Below are 21037 nucleotides of genomic sequence, written 5' to 3'. Positions count from 1 at the left end.
AGTATAATGATGCAAATCGCCAATCTCGAAACGCTTACATTTCTACGTGCTGTAAATGCTGCTCGATATCATCCGAACATATGTAACATTAAAAGTTAATCGATTATTCCTGACGAGATGAGGGTCTCGTGATTGAATGCCTCCAATCTCACGCGATATGACGTTTGCCGAGCGTCTCCGATCTGTCGTCCTTTGATACGTCGATTGATTCGTTCTAACTCTGATTAGACGTAACGATTTAGCACAGAATTTATCTTCGCTGATAGGCTCGCTCCCCCGTCATGTGACGGAATATTTCTTTTTATAACATATCGAGTCGATATCAATTCACCAGCAAACGCAATTTGCACGTACTATGCCATACACATAATTTAATAACAATATCGAATGTTTTACAGCTATATCTCTAGCACTAGCAAATCGTTACGTTTAAAATAAACCAACTATAAAACGTAATCTTGCTATTCTTGTTGATTTAAATACCTCTTTTAAATTTCTAATTGAAATTTCTTTCTGAAGAAGATTTAATGAAGCTTGAAGACCTTACATATATTTAAATAAAAAATAAAACTGGTATCTTACAGCTTATCAAACATCATTTAGCATGATGATATAATTACATAAATGTGATTCATTAAACGTTTATATAAAAAGAAATTGCCGTATTGTAGAATAGAGTATATCCTGTATGAATACAATGTAATTGTAACGAGCGTATCGTCATCCGTTATAATTTTCAATACGGTTTTGAGATCAACGTGGCTTGATTACAACCGATGATTGTAAATGTCGTCCGAAGATGAACGTCAATTATGAAATATTCGCTCGGTTGACAGTAGATTTTCACGGCTCCGCGATTACGAGCGCTTTCAACATTCTGACAGGAGTGTCATTTCGCGCCATCGGCTGACATCTTAATTGTGCAATTAACGTCGATCAAATTATATGTCGGATGTTACTGTTAGACTTCCCGTAATCGTAATATCACAGAAAAGCTAGATGAGTAATATCGAGGTTCGAAAGGTTTTTGAATCGCGCGAATTTGCATATGTTCCACTTTTAATAGTACGATTGACTTTTCATTTGATAAGTATTTAATTTCCGTTATATGATAAGTATTCCGTTTTATGAGCGGTTAATTAATTTTTTTCGATTAATTTTAGAGAACAGTTTATGCGTGCAGAAATTGATGGACTTTAAAAACTTTACAAAAGATTTCTCTAATTTGATACACATTAATTTGTTAACATAATAGTCATTTGTAACCGGCTCTCTAAAAGTGAATCAGTGTATTTATTATTAGTGATTTCGCTACACTCATAACTGATGTAATCATCAGTGAATGTTTATCAGTAATAATGCACTGATTTACTTTTAGAGATTATGATTTTTTTGCATATTCAATCTATAAATATCATAATCTCTAAAAGTGAATCAGTATATTGTTACTGAAAAACAATAAATATTTGCTGATAATTTTATCAATTATATAAAAGTAGCACTGAAGTTATTAGGCGAGTTTAAGCCGATAAAGCGACTATGCTTGCGTAATGAATTAGCATGATTGGTTCTCTTATCTGTGGATCCAACCAATCAGGTTAATAGCCGCTTTGTCGACTTAAATTCATTCGCTTTTAGAAAAGGTGCCTAATGTTCTATTTAGTAGAGACTTTAAAGGAGAGTCTGGATAATCTTTGGTTTTAAAATAAAATAGTGTTTACGATCCTACGCAGTATCACTGCACTGGGTCTCTAGTACTATGCAGTGAATAAGTACTGCACAGTAACAAAGTATTAAGTGAAAATTGGTAAGTGGAAAAAATTGATATTAAAGGATTCAAAATAAACAGGTAAGCATATACATTATGATTTTATTAAAGAGATTGAGTCAAAGATGTAAATAAAAAATTATACATATATTATATGTGTGGTAGAAAAGTGACATTCGAACTTTTAATTTGATCAATCATTGCGACTAATTTGTTTGAATTTATCGTGCGATTGAAGAATTGTTTAAGTACGCATCGAAATGATCACAAATGTATACATATTATTTAAAATTTATATATATATATATATATATATATAAATAATTAAAAGGATAATATATCTAGGAATATATATATATATATATACTCCTAGATATATTATCCTTTTAATTATTTTTTATGTTTTCTCATTATTATTATTTTTATTATACTAAATCAGTGCTAGGATTTACTTGCACAATTTCGACCAATTTTCAATTGGTTTCCGTGCGGATTGATGAAGTAAGAGGCAGGAACCAAGCTGAAAATCGGCCAAAATGTAAATCCTAGCATTGTATTAAACAATAATTTTACAAAAGAAAGAAAAATAGATGGACATGTGTCATCTATTATTCTTGTATCATTATATATATTTATTATATTTCTAAGCCAACTTGGATAAGCCAGCCAAGATAACTTTCACAAACTCTCCAAAGGATGCGTTTCATAAATTTTACAAATGATGTGCATAATGCATCATTTGTCCTTGTTTAACATTTGGTGAACAACAAGGATAAATGATGCATCATGCGAGAAATGGTATACTCAAGATCTCTACAGTATTTAGTATTTTTGAAAATCGATAGAGGACGACTCTATATATTCTCCAAATATCTTAAGAATCTCTTAATAAAGCATGAAAAATTAACAGTACCATGATAATTGCTGGAATTTGACATTGTAGTGAAATGTTTTAAAAAACTTAAGAGACGTATGTAGGGTATTAGGTATTATTGTATAAGATAGTCGATCAATAAGTTCTAAATCAGCTGTAACAAATAACATTTGTCATTGAATTAGAGAAAAACATGTGATTTTAATACACAACATGTGATTTTTCTATGTGATTTTAAATTGATTTTCTTTTTTTATTATTCTTTTTTTTTCTTAATGTTTGAGATTATTCTGATTTTTCCATTGCTTTAAAACATACCCATCTTTTCCGTTTTTTAATCATGGAAAATATGCAGAAAATACGAGAATACTTTATGTATAAATATCTGAGCTTAGACTTATGTTAAGTACGTCTCAATTTTTGATATATTTACATCTCGATTTTATTGATAAATGAGCGCATTTATTTATGAGATTCTATAGTATATAAATTATATAATAACGTAAATTATATCGTATATTATATATTTTTCGCAATAAGTTTATTACAGTTTTTTAAGATTAATTTGGAAAATTTGGGGGGATTATTAATATTTCAGATCAATTGCGTTTAATGTCGACAACCATATCGGCACGTAATTATCATTTCTGAAATTAATTCATTTGTTTGAAAATATATATATTAGTTCAACATCTCAATACTCAGATCGTAGTGGCGCTTCGGATTTTAAAGTAATGTAAATTATATCGTTAAATGTATGCATTTATCGATAAAAATGATGTGTTAATACGGACTTTTATTTTTCTGATATTTTGTCCATTTTTATTCTTCATTTATATTTTTTATTATTAATTCTTTTTCTACAGTCCTTTCGTGTCGACAACGAAAAGAAAAAATCATAGTTTTATAGTTAAACTCATCTTCACTTGTCTTATGAATAGAAATGCCCAAGTACGAGTATAATCTACTATAATATTAGAATCCATCATTAAATTTGCAATCAACTATATTGACTCTATTCCATTATTTTTCATTTAAGATCACTTTGTATACAGTATAATTATTATAATGGTACAAAATTATTTCACAATAGTACAAAATTATTTCTCGGTTTAAATCTTTATTTTCATATAAAATATCTTTCATTGAAAAGACTGCGTCATACAAAGAATATAAAGACGGTAATTATATAAAGAAAAAGATACTCTGTTTCAACGTGATTTTCTGAGCATTGTTACAAACTGTTTTGACCTTTTCACACCTTTTTATTCGAAACCCGTGTCTCCGGCAGGATTTTATTACTCTCTAGAATAGACTAGAAAGGAAAGCCGAAGAAGTAAGCGAAGCCGTACAATCCACAAACGAACGAACAGTTCCTCTCCTCGTTTCTCCTGCGGGGTGGAATGGACGAGGTGGAGAATGGGGAAGGGGGCGGGACGGGGGCGGTAGGAGAGAAACGGAGAAACATGGGTGGAAGCGAGAGCGAGAGCCAGACGTATTAATTAAACGACTCATTTTCATCGCACGACAAAAACGTTGGTTTAACGCCCATCGCGGACTAATGCGTCGCCCCACTGCAGCTTCTACGTACCTTGCTGGAACTCTGGTAGCCACGGTCGTATTCACATCCAACTCTGTTCTCCGTGTCGCGGCAAATTCGCCAATCAGACGCGAGTATACGCCTTCGTAATATCGAGCAACGCCCTTTTCGAACCCCCACTTGGAGCTCCACTTGATGTTGACGCCGTAGACGGTGGAACCGCTCTGGCGGTGGAAGTACTAGTGGGGTGTCGGCTGGTTGGGTTGCTCTACCGGACCATGGTCCCCCACTACGGTGGGGCAAGCGCCTCGTTTAGCCTGTAATTTGCTCAAACACTAGCAAGCGCTCGTGCCAGGAACATCCGTCAGAGCTAGCGCTCGGTATTAGCTCTCGTAACCGAGAGCTGAATTTCACAGGACGCAGCGCGACGTGTGCCCGCTTTTAAGTTGTATTCAAGGCGTCCTTCCTCTCCCCGTTTCTCGTCGAGATTCCAGTCCGTGTCGCGAGCAGGTCGATGGAGAGTGTCGAACGTGACATACGAGTGAGTGTCGTGAGACTCCAGCCAGTGCGACGACGTTCGTGATTACGACGGGATTACATCAGTTGAGTTACGTTGGTGGGTTCGTGTCGATATTTGGCGACACCGGCGAGACGACGAGTATGTATCTGTCATATGTTAGTGATGCGTGAACAAGAGGCTGGGACTTGATTGTCCGTCGCTGAGTGACTGCCGAGACAACTGGTGTCGATTTAACGGAATAACGGACATCGATGATCATTTGCAGATTGAGAAAAAATTGATGTAAATAATAAAAAACTTAATTCTAAGAAAGAAACAATTGAGAGATCGAAGATATTTTAGGAACTGTGTGAAGAGATATAGACTTTGAAGAAGTGAAATCTTCTGGTGGGGACCGGAATGTTCCAGTGATAATTTAACAGTGTTTATCAAAAGTCCAGAAGTTCTTTGTTATTGCAGATCGTTTGATTGATTCGAGGAAGGCGGCTTGGAGGCAGCCGCGATGCTGCGGCGAACTTAATCCCGACGATTCAGCATTCACAGATCCGTTGGTCCTGTCAAAGTGGGTTGTCCACCTGGGAAGCGTACGATAATCGTACGATGATGCCGCTCGCGCCGACGCCAATCGTCCCGGTGCCATCTAAGCCGAAAATCGGCTTTAGCATCGACTCGATCGTCGGCGGCGGGCAAGGAGGCCGCGAAGCGGATCGTCTGGATCGTCTGGAGCGAGTCGAAATCGATGGCAGTCCAATGGAGATAGTCGAGGGCTCGTCCTCGCCGCGATCGCGCCGGGTCGCCACGAGATCACCCGGTGCTCATTCCGAAGGCTCCGATCGACCCGTTTCTAGAAGTTCCTCTGTAGAATCATACCCGAACTCACGACGGACACCGTCACACGCCACCGGTGTTGGTAGCGGCGGCGGCGGGGGTCATCTTCATCTTCATAGTACCAATCATCACGGTATTCCGCATCATCACAATCTGTCAGCAACACATCTAGACTTTGGTCGAACAACTGTTCACAGCCACAGCGGCGGCTCCACGCCCAACAACAGTCCTAGCCCGCCGCACAGGATACCACACGGGGATTCACCGGTCGGGTCGCATCCCCAACCACCCCCAGGGGTGGTCAGGCCCAGTCCGAACTACCTCGCGCCACCACCTAGCGCCGCGACGGCCGCGGTTATGGCCGCGGAACAGCTCAAGTCTTTATATGGACTACCCGCCAGCCACAGTCCTGCGGGACCGCAGACTGGCCAGAATGAATACCACACGCAGCAATTGGCTTTAGCTGCCAATTTGGCTGCGGCCCAGCACTTTCAGGCGGCGAATATCGCGGTGGCGCTTCAAGCGCATCACGGCGCGACACCCCATGGACCGCCACATGGGCCTTATCCACACGGCGGGACTCCCGGTGGGCCACATCCGCCCCCTCACCCTCATCAAGCGCCTAGAGACAGCTACCCCTTATATCCTTGGTTACTCTCAAGGCATGGTAGAATTTTTCCACACAGATTTCCTGGAGGTATGTTTTATACTTTCTCTTTAATATAAAAATTGCTATTGTAAAGCTTTGGCCAAAAATATGGCACTTTATTAATTATTTAAGTTTCAGGGCAAAAATTAATTTATGGCATTGGCTTTTGTTTCAAGGATTCTTTAAACTTATGTGTAATATACCAGTGCCTGGTATTACCTGTAATACCAGTAGATAATGCAAGTGAAAAAATTCCAGATGAACAAAAAACTATAAGTGCCTAATACTTTTGACCAAGGCTGTATATGTGCAGTCAAGAAATAATTCAGTAATTTGTTTTTTTTTCTACAGTGGCCTTTAACAACCTTTAATACCTGAAATTTAACAGATATTATACGATAAATTTATGCAATTTAAAAATACTACGGAAAGATGTGACTTATTCTACTTACTTCAATGACACAATTAAAAAAAATGTGATATTCGGATTATATTACATTATTCACATTGTATCATGAAAATGAGTCATGTAAATATTCGTCAAAAGAATTAACTTAACTTCGTAAAAAATCGTTAAAAATGTCGCAACTTAAAAGAATGGTTTTTTAAGGGTTGTGGGATGGAAATTACAAAAGTGACATGTTAAGAATATATTCTTTTCACCGATATTATATGATTCGCCAATAATGTTCTGTCTAAAGTTGGAAAATAATGTTTCTCCTTTTCTGAGAAATTTATGTTTTTGAATTGTGTCATTTTTTAAGAAAGCGATATGTTTAATTAAATTTACTCTACGAATGATTCACATGTAACTAGAATTTATATGCGTTGACGTTAGCAGAAGCCAAATGTTATTCGAATGAAAATATTTATTATAATTAATTTAAAAAAGTTTAATATAAAAAAGAATGCTGATAAATGTTTATATTTGGAAGATAAGATCATTCAAAAGCCAAATGATTTAGAAAACTCACTTGACCTTGGTTTACTGATTATGTTTTATCACGTTAGACACATATTTTAAATTTGTGTTTGAAGGTTTCGACAATGAGAGAGACTCTATGGGCATAATTATATTCACATCAAGTTTATAGCGTAGTAATTTATCTACGTGAAAGCCGTTCAAGATAGATAAACTATCATTCACATTACTTATCACAAATCATGCGAGATCGACGCGTAAACAGAATGTGTATAATAATATTTATAAGAAAAGGCTATTTATCTCGGAGACCATTCTGAAAGTTTCATATTAGGTTTGTTTTCTGTAATTGAACTAGCACATATTTTTGGAAGTTAAAATGGAATAGATATATGTTTGATATTTTTTGCAAAAGCGAAAAGGAAGTTCTAATGCATTCTAGAACAGAAATAAAAAACAGACCTCATGTCAATTCAACAATGTCAAAGGACAATAAAACACATATTTTTTTCGAATGTTATCGAATTATGCCTGATTATGCGCTATAATTAGTTTGAAAAGTCATCAATTTCAATCAACAACAATTATATCATCAACAATGCTTTGGCACAAATCGAAACTTTCAAATTGGTTTTATCACAATTTTTATGGGAAGGAATTGTAAGCCTTTCTCCTATTTTAGAAATCTGAGCTTATTTTTAAAATTATTTATTGCTGTTGTTTGGCAGCTTCTGTATTGCAAAATACGACACAGTATTTGTGTATCTCTAATTAATTATTTTAAGGTTAAGGTCATATTTTGTAAACTTTGTTTTTCTCAGTGGAATAGTTTCGCACTGTTATGATATTCTATATTTAATATTCTTATACGTATTCTACATTAAGCTGTTATTTAAGCTTTAGGTTTTATAGTTAAGTTGTAAGAATTTGACTAGTCACAATCGAATGTGAGAAGAATAATCGACTTTGATTGGTCAATTTCTTACGGCTCTTAATTTAAACTTAGGTAACAGCTTATTATAGAAGGTTCATTAAAATTATTTGTGCGGGGTAGTAAATTCGGAAATTGAATCCTAATCTTTTGTTTGATAGGTGATTTTTCTAATATTATTGGCTATTCAATATTTTCATATCGCTTATTTGTTACATAAATAGCGGCACAACTCAGTTTTGGAAAACAAAGTTTGTCAGAAAAAATAAATTTCAATATTTTGAATTATTAAAATTTTGTAATATTGATTACGAAATGTAATTTTGATATAACAACTGCTTACAGAGGAATGAAAGTGTACTCTTTTAAAGTTTATTCTTTTTTTTCTGTTTTTTTTTGCAAATAACTAAAAAATTTTTTATTTATGTCATTATGTAGCAAATGAAAATATGTAAATATACCGTTCAACTGACAAAATCAAATGAAACTCAATTAAGAGATTATAATCGAGAGATTGTGGTTGCGCATTCCGTTTGCAATATTGATAATTATCCCTGTACATATAATTTAGTTAATTATACCGTTCGCGCATCGCTGCGTTACGCAAGTATTTCGTAATTAAGATTTTGTAATGTTGTTGTTCTCGGTATGGCGTTCCTTATCACGCACCACGCCACGCTAGGCAAAACAAGTGTCATAGTTTTCCCTGCGTCCTAATTAATTTATTTTCTCGAGTTGATATAAGCACCAATTACGTACCTATCGCCGTTCGTACTATTAATGGGAAACAGAAGAAATATCGTCTCATCCGAGAATTCTTTCTCTCCCGTTCGGCTCCCCGCGGCTCGTTCGCGTGATGCTGAAGTACGCATACACAACTTTATGATAGATGATGTCGCTTATCGGTTACCGATAAGCCGAGATAACAATTGCCGTCTAATATCTATTATTGAATCTGAGGTACCACGAAGAGTTATTTAATGTTCATGATACTACCGGGATATCAGTTTGAATCTCAATAAAGGTTCTCTAGAAGAACAATAATAGATGGTCGGTATTATATCTATTTGATAAATATTCAATTATCAAATATTAAACAATATTTATTGCAGATAATAAATTAGTCAACTATTTCCGATACAAATATTTAAGAATTGATTACTGAATTCTTATTTTAAAGTAAACACATATAAGAACAGTTTTGTTAAAGTATAAAACTTTAGCTAGTTATAGATCTGAAAATAAATTTGTTAAACTATTAACAAAATTTTTAGAACAGTCAAGCTGATTGTTAGAATATCTAAATTTTTTGCAGTATTGCTCATCATACTTGAGTTTTCTATAATTATTTTGATTGTATTGTGTAACAAAATTATTTTCAGATTTATTATATTTTTGGATTAGATATGTAGTACATAAATTCACATTGAATTATTTAAGCACTAAAAATCCAGCTTGACCATTTAGAAACTTTTTTTTCTGATTTGTTGTATATTCACATTTTATGGTCTTAAAAAAGATATACTGTGTATTTAGTATTGTTATATTTACTTAAATTATAAAATTTTTTTAATAAAATCGTTTTTTTTCCGTCAATCAATTATGAGTTATTAGTTCTGAATTTTAAAGGAAGTATATATTTCAATGTCATTTGCAAATTATTTGCAATTATTAGAGTTTGTTTCATTCTCTCTCTCTTGCTCTGGAAAGGAATTTATTTACTCCAATACCATTTACTCCGAGGCAGTTTTTGTTGAATCTTTTTCGAAATTTAAACAGTGAAATAGTCTATTTTGCAAACTTCTTATAATCTACTTAATAGACCGGCCGGCAATCAGACAACACAGGCCTCGTTTAGTGTTACTTATGTGTTTCGCCACAAGAGGCAGACAAGTTCAAAGAAGATGGAGCGTTCCTGGCAAATAGAGAAGACGATTATCATAAATTTACCGCAATCGGCACGTATACGGGGCGTGCCAGTCGGTTAAGAAATATATCTGCGGAAAGGAAACTAGTTTCTTCGAAGAAAAGCTCCCAATCAATGCCATATTAACTCTCATTTCGCACATTTCTTTTTTAAATTTCTCTTTTTTTCTTAAGATAATAGTAAATAGGTGCAAAAGTGAGAATTTAATGATAAAAATAATCTTACATTTCTTAAATGAAATTCGATAAGTGAAATTTGAAGTATGATTCGAAAATGATCATAAGAAATGGTACGTACAAAGAATTATCATTTTACTGAACAAAAAATAGAAACAATAGATCTTTCCTTTCACATATGTATCCGAATACATGGTATTGTGAAATATATGGGTGAAACGGAAATATATAAGTGTTTACCAGACGTGGGCAAGCATTCTATTAAGAATACTATAGAATGAATGAAAGGACATCCTGATTTATTCTAGTCAAATCCATTAATTTTTTCTTTACAAATTATATTTGGATACTTAAAGAAACATTTTGAAAAAAATGAAGGCGAAAAAATCAATATATTGTCAAATAGCGAGAAGAATTTAGAAGAATACAAAGATGCATCTAAAAACTTCCAGTCAAAGGCTTGAATTAGAAATCGTAAAGGTCTTAGGAACAAAAAATTATTTAATAATCATTTCTATTGTCACATAACAACAGAGAGTTAAGTGGCAATAATAATAGGTCAACAATAAAATTAGAAAGTAACGACAAGAAATTGATCCTTAGATTGCCAAATGGGATAGTATTACAAGAAGAAAGGACAGCGAAAGGATTGTGAATTTGTTGAGAGTGATTCAGCAGAAAGAAAATGGTAAAAGCCAAAGATAACTCGGGATATGGCAACTCTGCTAAAACTCTCACTTAGCAGCGTCGGATGAGTTAAAAAAAATTGAGTACTAAACAATTATAAAGAGTCGATTATCACGAGAGCGTAGAATAGAGTTAAAAATGCGAAGAAAAGAGAAAAAAAGAATGTATCATTTATTGAGCGCTCTAGAATAAGTTCTTTGAAAATAAGAAAAATGTTTCAGGATAATGAAAATTATAAAGTACAAAAATTATATATAATATATATGCAGTTGAATATGTATAAATAAAGAGAATAAAGAGAAAGAGGGGGAGAGAGAGAGAGAGAGAGAGAGAGAGAGAGAAACATATTATACATTTAATGAATAATGATGACTATAATCATTATTTTGGTTTAATATAACCAGTATAATAATTTTGTCTACTTTTAAATCAAATTAACTGAATAAATGCAGCGTAAATTAGTTTTCTTTTTTTTTTTTCAAAACTCTCGTCGAGAAATTCTGCTATATAAAGTCTACGCTTTTGGAAACTTTAAACGAAGTTCTTTCAGATATCAATTAAGATATTTCCCAATCGACTTTTTCTGTTTGTAGCGATTATTTATGCTGAAGCGTTGACCCGATAATACTCAAGACAGTATTACGTACGATATTGCCGTAATAAATATATCTTCTACATATTAGAAATTGCGCGAGGTCTCGCGCGGCGATCGGGTTTCGATGCAACAAGAATACCGAGACGCATCGCGATGTAGCCGATCGGAGGTCCAGTCACGTAGAAGGGGCAGCCGCTTATCTAGCAATTAGTCGGTATCGGTAATTACCGTTGAGAAGAGCGAGAGATCCTCCCTCTCCCCGCTATTTTATAGCACACTCGTACGTCCGAATACACGGGTGCTCGTGTACGAATATACGTTCGATCTCGAGCGCGCAACCGTCTCGATATAAGCGAGTCTTTGATTATTTTCTCTAGCCTATTTCGCCCTGCCTGCCAACATCTTTAAAAGCTTTTAATGGTGCAAAGAGAACTTCCTCTTCGCTGAATCTCCTGCCCAGCCACTCTACGTTGACGGACATTACCGCAACGATTAATTGCCCCTCAGCGTTTTTTCATCGCTCGCTTCTACATTGATTTTTAAAACTGATATCGTGAATTAAAATCTTGGCTGTTAGAAAGTAACTTTTATTTTACGCATTGAATATGGAAACAAAATCATGAATCGTGCTTAAGAGATTTTCTGTCCATCGACGTAAACGTATAATTAATAGTTTTATTTTCCGTTCATGACGAATAAATATAATTTTATATTAAAATATAATAATTAATATAATTTTATAATTAATATAATTTTATATTAAAAACAACAATAAAATATTTATAACATTGAATTTATAATATTGTAACTTAGACATTAGCATAGGAATTAATTCACACAGGTCAATAGTATGAATCCCCTTAGACCCTTGTAATGACATACGAGACTGTGATTTCGGAGCACAGGCTTAAAATGCGGTCAAAAATAGAGCAGTTGTTGTAAAGATCTCGGATCAGTCATTGTTAGGAAGGCTGAACCATGAGATACGATATGAAAAAAATGTGGCAAAAGAATGTGCCCATGTCGAATAGTAGATATATAATGTTTGAGACGAATGTTTAAGAAACGCAGAAAAACTTTTGTATAAGCAATGAAGATTTTTAAATTTTGTTTTTTAAAACATTTTTCTTGTGATTTGTGACTTCGGACTTACCTTAGTGAACTGCATATGATACATTTGAATATTGCTACATTTCGGTGATCGACCGGTTGTGTTTTATAATCTTAAAAATAAAGTATTTTACAATCTATCGCATTTCAATCAATCTATATCATAAGCGATTGCAAAATTGGACTTTTTTGCATTGAGGAATAAAATTGTGATTCGGACACGATACAATGAAAAACAGTGACAAATTGAAATTAGCTTTATTTTAAATCTGTGACAAAATGAAAAAAGTAACAAATTGAAATTAGCTTTATTTTAAATCTGTACTCATAAAATAACCGAAGTCTTTTATATCGAAGTCTTTTATACCGAGAAAAACAATGTTTCTCATAAATGCTCAAAGAGTAACAATTTTTTATCTGATGTAACATGTAATTTCAGTTAATTCGCAGTTCATTTTCAATCTCCGTTTACCCAATCAATCGCTAAATACGGTAGAGAACATTCCGCTATTGACGCCGACAGGTATTACCGTTGCAATTACATCTGAGATTTTCCAGATAACAGGCAACTTCTCATCCTTGAAAGGTATCTAATCGCCAGCGATGCGAAAACAATACTATATTTAACGGCGCGTTTAGAGTCGGTAACGCGATTGCAAATCCCACTTGATAGTGTTTAGCGCTAAACATTGGTTAGGAAAAAATTTTGCAAGTGGGATTTGCATTGCGCATGTCGTATCCTAATGACGGTCGAAGGAAGCGATTCCTCGTTCTTCGTATGAGAAAAGTCTACCAGTCTCTTTCCATTTTTTCCCTTCGCTTTTTACCATTTGCTTTTTCGCGTTATTTTGATGGCATTTTCATCCTTTCGCCGATAATCACCACTGACGGCAAATTACGTTCGACGTGTTTTCCCGTGTTCGCTTTTGAAAATTCGACTTGCGGGACGTCTTAATGACTATCCCGCTTGAATGAACGGCTGACCACTGCGGCGCGGCTCTAATTGCCTGTAATGAAGATCCACAGGCTCGGGAAAGACGCGATTGTGAATACACATGGATTTGCGTGTAACATCTCGCGCTGGTTGCCACACTCGCGCCGATATAACGCTTGCAGAAAGTTCATATTAGCGGGAGAGAAACCATTCCCGATGCAACTATTCCCGAGATTGATCTCTCCGAGGCTTATTAAGTAGCTTGCGTTCTTTTTTTTGTTTTTTTTTTTTCTACGAGAGACACGAAAGACGGGACTGTGGTTATGCTTATAATATGCTGCAAGAGAAAAAAGTTGCTCTTGTGGTAGCGAAACGTTCGCGGAAAGGATCGATGCGTGTGTATCTGGATCTGTCATTATGGCTAACAGTGTTGTGCAATTTAGTTTCCATGCAAATGCGGATAATTGAAATGATATATATATATATATATATATATATGTGGCATTAATACACTGAGAAACGGTAATTGAGTGAGTATGATGAAAAAATTCAGGTGAACGTCTCATTCAATTCGCGTGTATAATATATTTTATATAAATACTAAAATGCAAGTTTGCACTCGTAACATTGGTAAATATGATAAATATGGAAATTAACGTTTCATATCTACATTGAAAAAGATATAAAAAGATAATAAGAATAAAGTGTATATAAGTATAAAATATCTCGGAAAATATTACTGTATCCCATAAGTATTCGACACTTGACAAAAATGTGATCGTTTGATTTATATGATTTTTTTCTTTATATCTTGAAAAGCAAATAAATTGAGATTATGACATTTAGATATTATCTTGAGAAAATGAATTGATTATCACGTTCTCAATACACAGAAAAACACTGTATATCATGTTTATATTGTAAAATTATATAAGATTTATTTTCTGCATATAATAGGTAACATGTCTATAAAGCATTATGCATATTATCTTTGAAATTGATAATAAACCTTTTTTGTTACGTTATGCGATAATTTTATATTGTAAAATTATTTTGAAATTGTATTCCTTTTAAGTTTATTGATCAGAATTCATTCGAATCTATTAACCTCGATTGATTTGGTTTTAAAATGCTTTTTTTCCGTCGGAAAAAAATAAATAAACTTTGACATAAATGACTTTTCGTATCCGTGAAGCGCATAATATACAAAGCATCCGCCTCGTTGCCAAAAAACTCAACAAGGCAACGACTTAATCAATATTATAAATGCTAGTTATCCTTGTGAATCGCTATAGAAAATCCGATAGACTATAATGGCATACCTTTATTCCCTTTTTCATATATTTTCCTTTCACATTTTTCTTTGTGTGAAGGATTCGTTAAGGTTCAACTTTTTCTTAGAAAGGACACTATTATTCGATTATCGAGAAACTGTATCGAACCGTACAACTTTTGGCAATGACACTTGTCGTATGATTATTTGTTTTGTCAATCGGAACAACGTCGATCAATCATATTAATAATCAATGTTTGTAATCAATGTCTGTAATCAATTTTTAGTTGTTTGGAACGAGAGTATTTTAAACGGTGTTATTTTTAGTTAGCCATACCGGACACGCTCTGCATTTGAATATTCTCACATGATAATGTATACATCAACGCTTCGTCGTCGATTTTTCATGCGGGAATGCGATTATGAATGCGCAGGTGATCGAGCTACCAATTGCATATCTTTTAATGAGAGTGTATACGCAAATATATTGGCGGAGGTCGACGACGGTGATTGCATATTCCCCTCGGCTATCAGTGTTCGTGGCCTCGTAGTATCGGTATAATGCGAATTATTTCAGCACGAAAGAATAAATCTTGTTTAATGAATTTTTTGTGCAATTGAAATTACCTAGAGAACTTTTAACGATATGTGTATTTGTGTGGAAATTTCGTTTGGTACATTAATACAATATTTTTAAAATCCGATAAATTATTAATATAATTCTTTTTCTTTTATGATTAATCTTCCATTGGCAATGTGAAATTTTCATTCTTCGTCCGCAATAGAGATCTATATAACAGAGTCTGACCACGAGATGACTTTTGATTGGTCCGTCGTTTTTGTCAATTTTAATAAGTCAGAATGAGTAAGAATATGAATTAAAATGAAATAACATAGATAAAAAGAGACAATATACTCTTTTCCGCTCTTGCTTTAATATACATAATTGTTCGTGATCAGTTATAGAGTCTGTTATAGAATCTTTAACCTGCAACTTGGATCTTCGAATTTTAATGCAGCTGTTTATATTGTTCCGAACCTGTAAAAATTTCTTACACATTTGTGTTTTAGTAATGAAGTTTTTATTATCATAAAAGTTGGATTTTACTTATTTTTTACAGACTTAAATTTATCTATTAAAATTCACAATAAAAAAATTGATTGTGTTTTTAAACATATTGTCGATGGAGGATTAATAAATAAAAAATGTTTACAGTTATGATATAATGACATATACATCGTCGCGCATTTTTATTGAAAGTAGGTAGAGTTGCGCGATATGGAGGTAACGATATTCCGTAGCGCAAAGAAGTAAATCTCTAACTCGTTTGTGAAACGATGGATCATTTTCATTTGCAACACCGCGGGGCTTAATTGAGCGTTATCACGAACGTGGACTAATGTAAACGACAAGATAGCCCGAGTATGTCTGAGCGTTAAATAATAACAGATTTCTGCGACTCTCTCGATCCTGCGATTTCTCGCGGACGTAATTGCCATTTCTACTAACGATTCTTAACCAACGGTTAGATCTCCTTGCGGAAATGTAATACTATTGTCAACAATCGGCTCGACGGCCGTGCACCATGTCGTTAATCGTGCGCGCCTCGCGATTTTCCGCGTCAGTCGATCGCGCGAGAAATTGCTGATATCCGGTATCAGACGAGCTTGGGGCGAACGCCCGTACATTTATTCTGTTGCCGTGTAATTAAAGCGTAATCATTCACTTACCTACGTTGTTTATCGTTATTATGCGTACGTCCGAAATGCTAGGGTCGACTGACTTTTTGGCCGGCTGGCCGGCCAAGCGGAATTCTCTAATCCCGGCTAATCGCTTTAATCTGTTCAGATTCGAGTATTTATTTAGATATCTAAATCTTGTTTTACGCTAATTGCCGATAACTTTTTTTTTGAAATATTTTTCAGCGCGAACTGTTTTAAACCTTGGATTATCGCTGATTATATAAGCAGAATTATATTGGTGATGTTAAATTATTTAAATTACAGCTTAGAATAATTAATATGGTCAATTAATATAGATAATTAACATAGATACATGATATTGATTTATTTTTTTTTAATATATAAGGGAGAATTGCTGAATGAGTACTGTGATCGTACAGATTAGATCATATCTTATTAATATTTTATATTATTTAATATAAGCAACGTTCATGATGAAAATATGAAATAAACGAATAATGAGTAATAAGAAAAAAAATTTAACAAGTTGCATTTTTGTGCGTGCTAATAATAATATTTTCAAAAACCAGGTATAACTGACGTTAATTTTTTATTAATTTGTATATCTGATATTAGCGTAATCATAACGTAATCAACAATTTTATTTTGAATTTTCATATTTTTATATAAAATCTATTAAGTTTTGAAAATCGTGCCATTACAAGACTGAATTATTAACAATAATAAAGCTAATAATTGATATGAATGTAAATGTCGATTGCAAAAATAAATTCAAGTTAGTGTAATATCAATGTCTTTATCTTTTTATTATTAGTATTTATTAATTGTTAAATATGGTGAATTATAAAGATTTTTTGATAAATAACGAAAAATAGGTATTAGTTAATCATCATTTTTATTAAATCGATTTATCAAACCGGAGTTTGATTTACAGAATTGGATATAAATTCACCCTGAAGTATTTAAACATTAAGATCAACTTTAATTGAAAATAGAATTATATTTTTTAATTGATTTATTTTTGTCGGTCTAAATTTGAATTATTTATAACTTAATTGTTTGTAACACGTTTCCTTGAAACACGTTTTCTTGAAAAATGTTTTTTTACTATTTACTGCTTATTGCTATAAATATTATCGAAGCCTCAGTAGTCGAATTGGAAGGATATGTCCTCACGACATTTGAGAGATCCGGGTTCGAATCTCGCTTAAGATAATATTTTTCCAATTTTTTGTAATAAATCATTTATAGTTTTTAATAATTTAATGTTTATATTAGCATAAAATTATTAATATCTCTAAAATGCTTATTAGTATTATTAAATTGCTTGTCAATTTAATATGTGATATTACGATTCTAGTTCTGTTTATGATTGCATTTTAAGAATAAAAAAGAGTTTCGACATGCAGTTTGTAAAACTGGATATGTATATAAATTTACACTAAAATATTTGTGCTAAGATCTGCTTTGATCAAAAATAGAATTATTTTTCTTAATTAACTTATTCTTTTAATTATTTTTATTCATAAATTTGGTACTTTCAAAGAAGGTACGATTTTGAGGATTCATAGATATGATTTTACACGATTAGTTGTTTAAATCATACTACCACTCTTACAGTATGTTATAAAAAAGATTTTTAAAAACTCAATTTGTTATTGATAAAAAGTTAAACATGCGTAAGATGCATATCTGAAACATCAAACTATTCTTAATGTTTATTTATATTCAAATTAGTACTTAATGGAAAATATGGAAAATATTTAAATAATGTGCACTTGATATAATCTTCCCTTACATTTATATGTTATAAATAAAAAAAAAAGAAAAATATATTGACGAATTCTAAAAAGATTATTCTAAAGATTAAATGTTTTCACTCATTTCATCCATAATTTTGCAAATAAAGTATGTAAATTTAAAAAAAAGTAGAAATTCTAAATTTAATTTCTTTGAGATAAGAATAATGACTGCTGTCTCATGACTTTGCAAAAAGGAAACTTGTTATTTTTATTAACACATTTCAAAAAGAATGTACTTAATAATAGTTAAGAACTTATAAAAATGCAAAACTGGAAATGTTGCATCACGCATAATGATCTGTGTGTACAGTAATATATGTTCAAAATATCTGGATGATAATTTTTATGAAAAAAATTTATAGCTAAAATTTTTCTGAGGCACAGTTATAATTATTAATTAGACAATATATTTAATAGTTTTTAAAAGTGTCTCTCGATTATCATACAAATTCGCAGATAATTTTTATGCATTAAAAAAAAAACAAATTTCATGAATTAACTATTAGTCTTCTTTTTTATATTTATTTTTATAAATTCACTATAGTCTCCTTATTATAAAATAACAGCTATAAAAAGTAACAGCTATTTATAATTTATCAATTATCATGCTTATTATCAAGATTGTTTTTTTACTACGTGCTTATTATCAAGATTGCTTTTTTTACTTTTTAGACGTATTCGAAATTATCCTGAAATACAATTTTATTAATAGCACTTGCGTCAATTATATACGTATGATTAATAATATAGTCTAATTTTGAAAAGTAAAAACTATTTTTGTTTAGATAGTCGTGATATTGAGTTATAAAGCAAATATAGTAGAAAGGAAAAGTCAGTTAATTTAATTGGTAATTGCATAATTAATCATTAAGCTCAACTTAGTTGACTTGCGATAGAAGATAATGTGTTTAAATTATAACATTATTTATACATACATTATCATTTATACTCATTGCTGCGTCGATATCCAGGAAGTTATGAACGTTACATTTACATTTCAAATGGTAGCGCCTACGCGCTTTACGGCGGGTTAGAGAGCAAGTTGCTGTTTATATTATCGCGCTGATATCTGCGTAATCGCGTGGTCCATAATATATCGTGCTAAAGGCGTTTTATGCAAGTACATGACAGTTCACGAAAAACCTTCGTGAATATAGAGCTGCATGACACGTTACGATACAGCGCGTATGTATAATAAATATTTCGGTGATTATCGTTCTTTGACTATCGTTCTTTGCTATGACGATTGTGAAATAGTGTGCGAAGATGGAGGTTATTTACGTTGTCAACGTGTAATAGCTATATGAGCATCTTTATCGGAGGTAACCATGCAAATGGTCCGTCAAATATTTTTACCGTTGTACAAAATAACAATACACGCGTAAGAATGAATTTGTTCTTGTACACTATCACATAAATCTGCAAATACGATGTAAACAAATAAATTTTATAAATTCTTTTTTTCTGTATATTTTATGATGTGGAATTTCAAATTATCTCTTGTATTGAGAAAAAAAAATGATTTCTGCTTCAACATTGTATTACACTGTATTACAATATTATTTATTCATTTATAAATATTCATTCATGCAACTATATTGTAAAAGTGATTGCTTCATTATTCTTTTTACATATTTTCATTATCACGTAAAGAATAAGCGAATAATAAAAAATTATTCTATTATCTATAAATACACTATAAATACATATTAATGTAACTTATTGCATAATTTATAGTATATATTATGTAATTACGTTTATTACATAATACCTAACATGTTTTATTTATCATCCATCTTGATATTTTGCTGTATAATACTAGAAGTTATTACGATTTACAGCATAATTTTTTCATAATTGATAGAATTATAAGTATAAAGTTATTATTACTTACATTACAGTAATAATAATTATAAAAATGTTCTTAATCATAATTATTTTCACATGCAATTATAATTACAAATGTTAGACACTTTTCTCTCAGTATCGATTCCAAATGAAGGATTTTCAATTTTTCAATACGCTGAATTTCGGAATTGTCGACTCGCGAAACTCCACACGTGCAAGAGTCGGCGCTAATAATCGCCATTAACGAATTCGATTATGCTTTAAATAGTCGCTCTCGTAAAACCTGTCGCGGCTGCTTGCACCGAGGTGGACTTTACGGCTACGACGTGCCAATCACCCCTTTTGTCGCGGGGGAAATGGGATTTCCTCGCGTCATTTCTATTCCGCTCGCAAATTGCCGGTAGCGAAATCAAAGAACGGCGTCGCCGCCCGTTCGATCGATCGCGGCCAGTTAAAAATCGTTAAACAGCTTCGCCTCAGCAATCGGAAGGTGTCGTTTCGTAATTACCACGCGAATCGAATGTTTTATTAACTTGCGCGCGTGGATTCTTCGGCGCGTTGTGACCTCATGCTATATTATAAAGAGGATATTTAAGGTGACACGTTGTCGTAACTATTATATAAAGCTTAATTAATGGACATTATCTAATGGACGGAAGTAGACGTGGCAGAGACGTACTTTTTTCATGTTGCTATATTAATGATTAATCACTTATATATAAGGATATTAAATGTGAGAAATGTTTCATACACGCCTGTCATTGAAATTATGTACATGTGTAGTTGCGCAATGCTATTTATATAAGTTTTTATTATATTTATATAAACTCGCTTGGAAATCTTTTCGTGGGAATTTATTAAATGAAGAAGAATTTTATCACGGCTCTAGGATTCAAGGTTATCTGCACCTTGAACTAACACTATTGGCCGAACTTTCAATTAACCTCCC

At 32.9% G+C, this 21037-nt stretch overlaps 2 protein-coding genes across 2 annotated transcripts in view; one reads left to right on the top strand and one right to left on the bottom strand.

Annotated features, from left to right (window-relative positions):
• The window catches only part of Csl4 (exosome component 1 Csl4), a 266182-nt gene that overhangs the window by 31918 nt on the left and 213227 nt on the right, over positions 1-21037 (bottom strand). The gene's annotated exons all lie outside the window — the stretch shown is intronic.
• Positions 2396-21037, top strand: part of LOC105152202 (uncharacterized) — a 53977-nt gene continuing 35335 nt past the window's right edge. The window contains exon 1 of the mRNA XM_011066333.2: positions 2396-6227. Within this exon, the coding sequence (XP_011064635.1) occupies positions 5303-6227 (925 nt within the window). The 5' untranslated portion in view covers positions 2396-5302. The remainder of the gene's footprint in view (positions 6228-21037) is intronic.

Source organism: Acromyrmex echinatior, chromosome 1, assembly GCF_024713525.1.
Source record: "Acromyrmex echinatior isolate Ae372 chromosome 1, ASM2471352v2, whole genome shotgun sequence".
Lineage (NCBI taxonomy): Eukaryota > Metazoa > Arthropoda > Insecta > Hymenoptera > Formicidae > Acromyrmex > Acromyrmex echinatior.
Note: the sequence above shows the minus strand (reverse complement) of the source record. Positions and strands in the feature narration are given on the sequence as shown.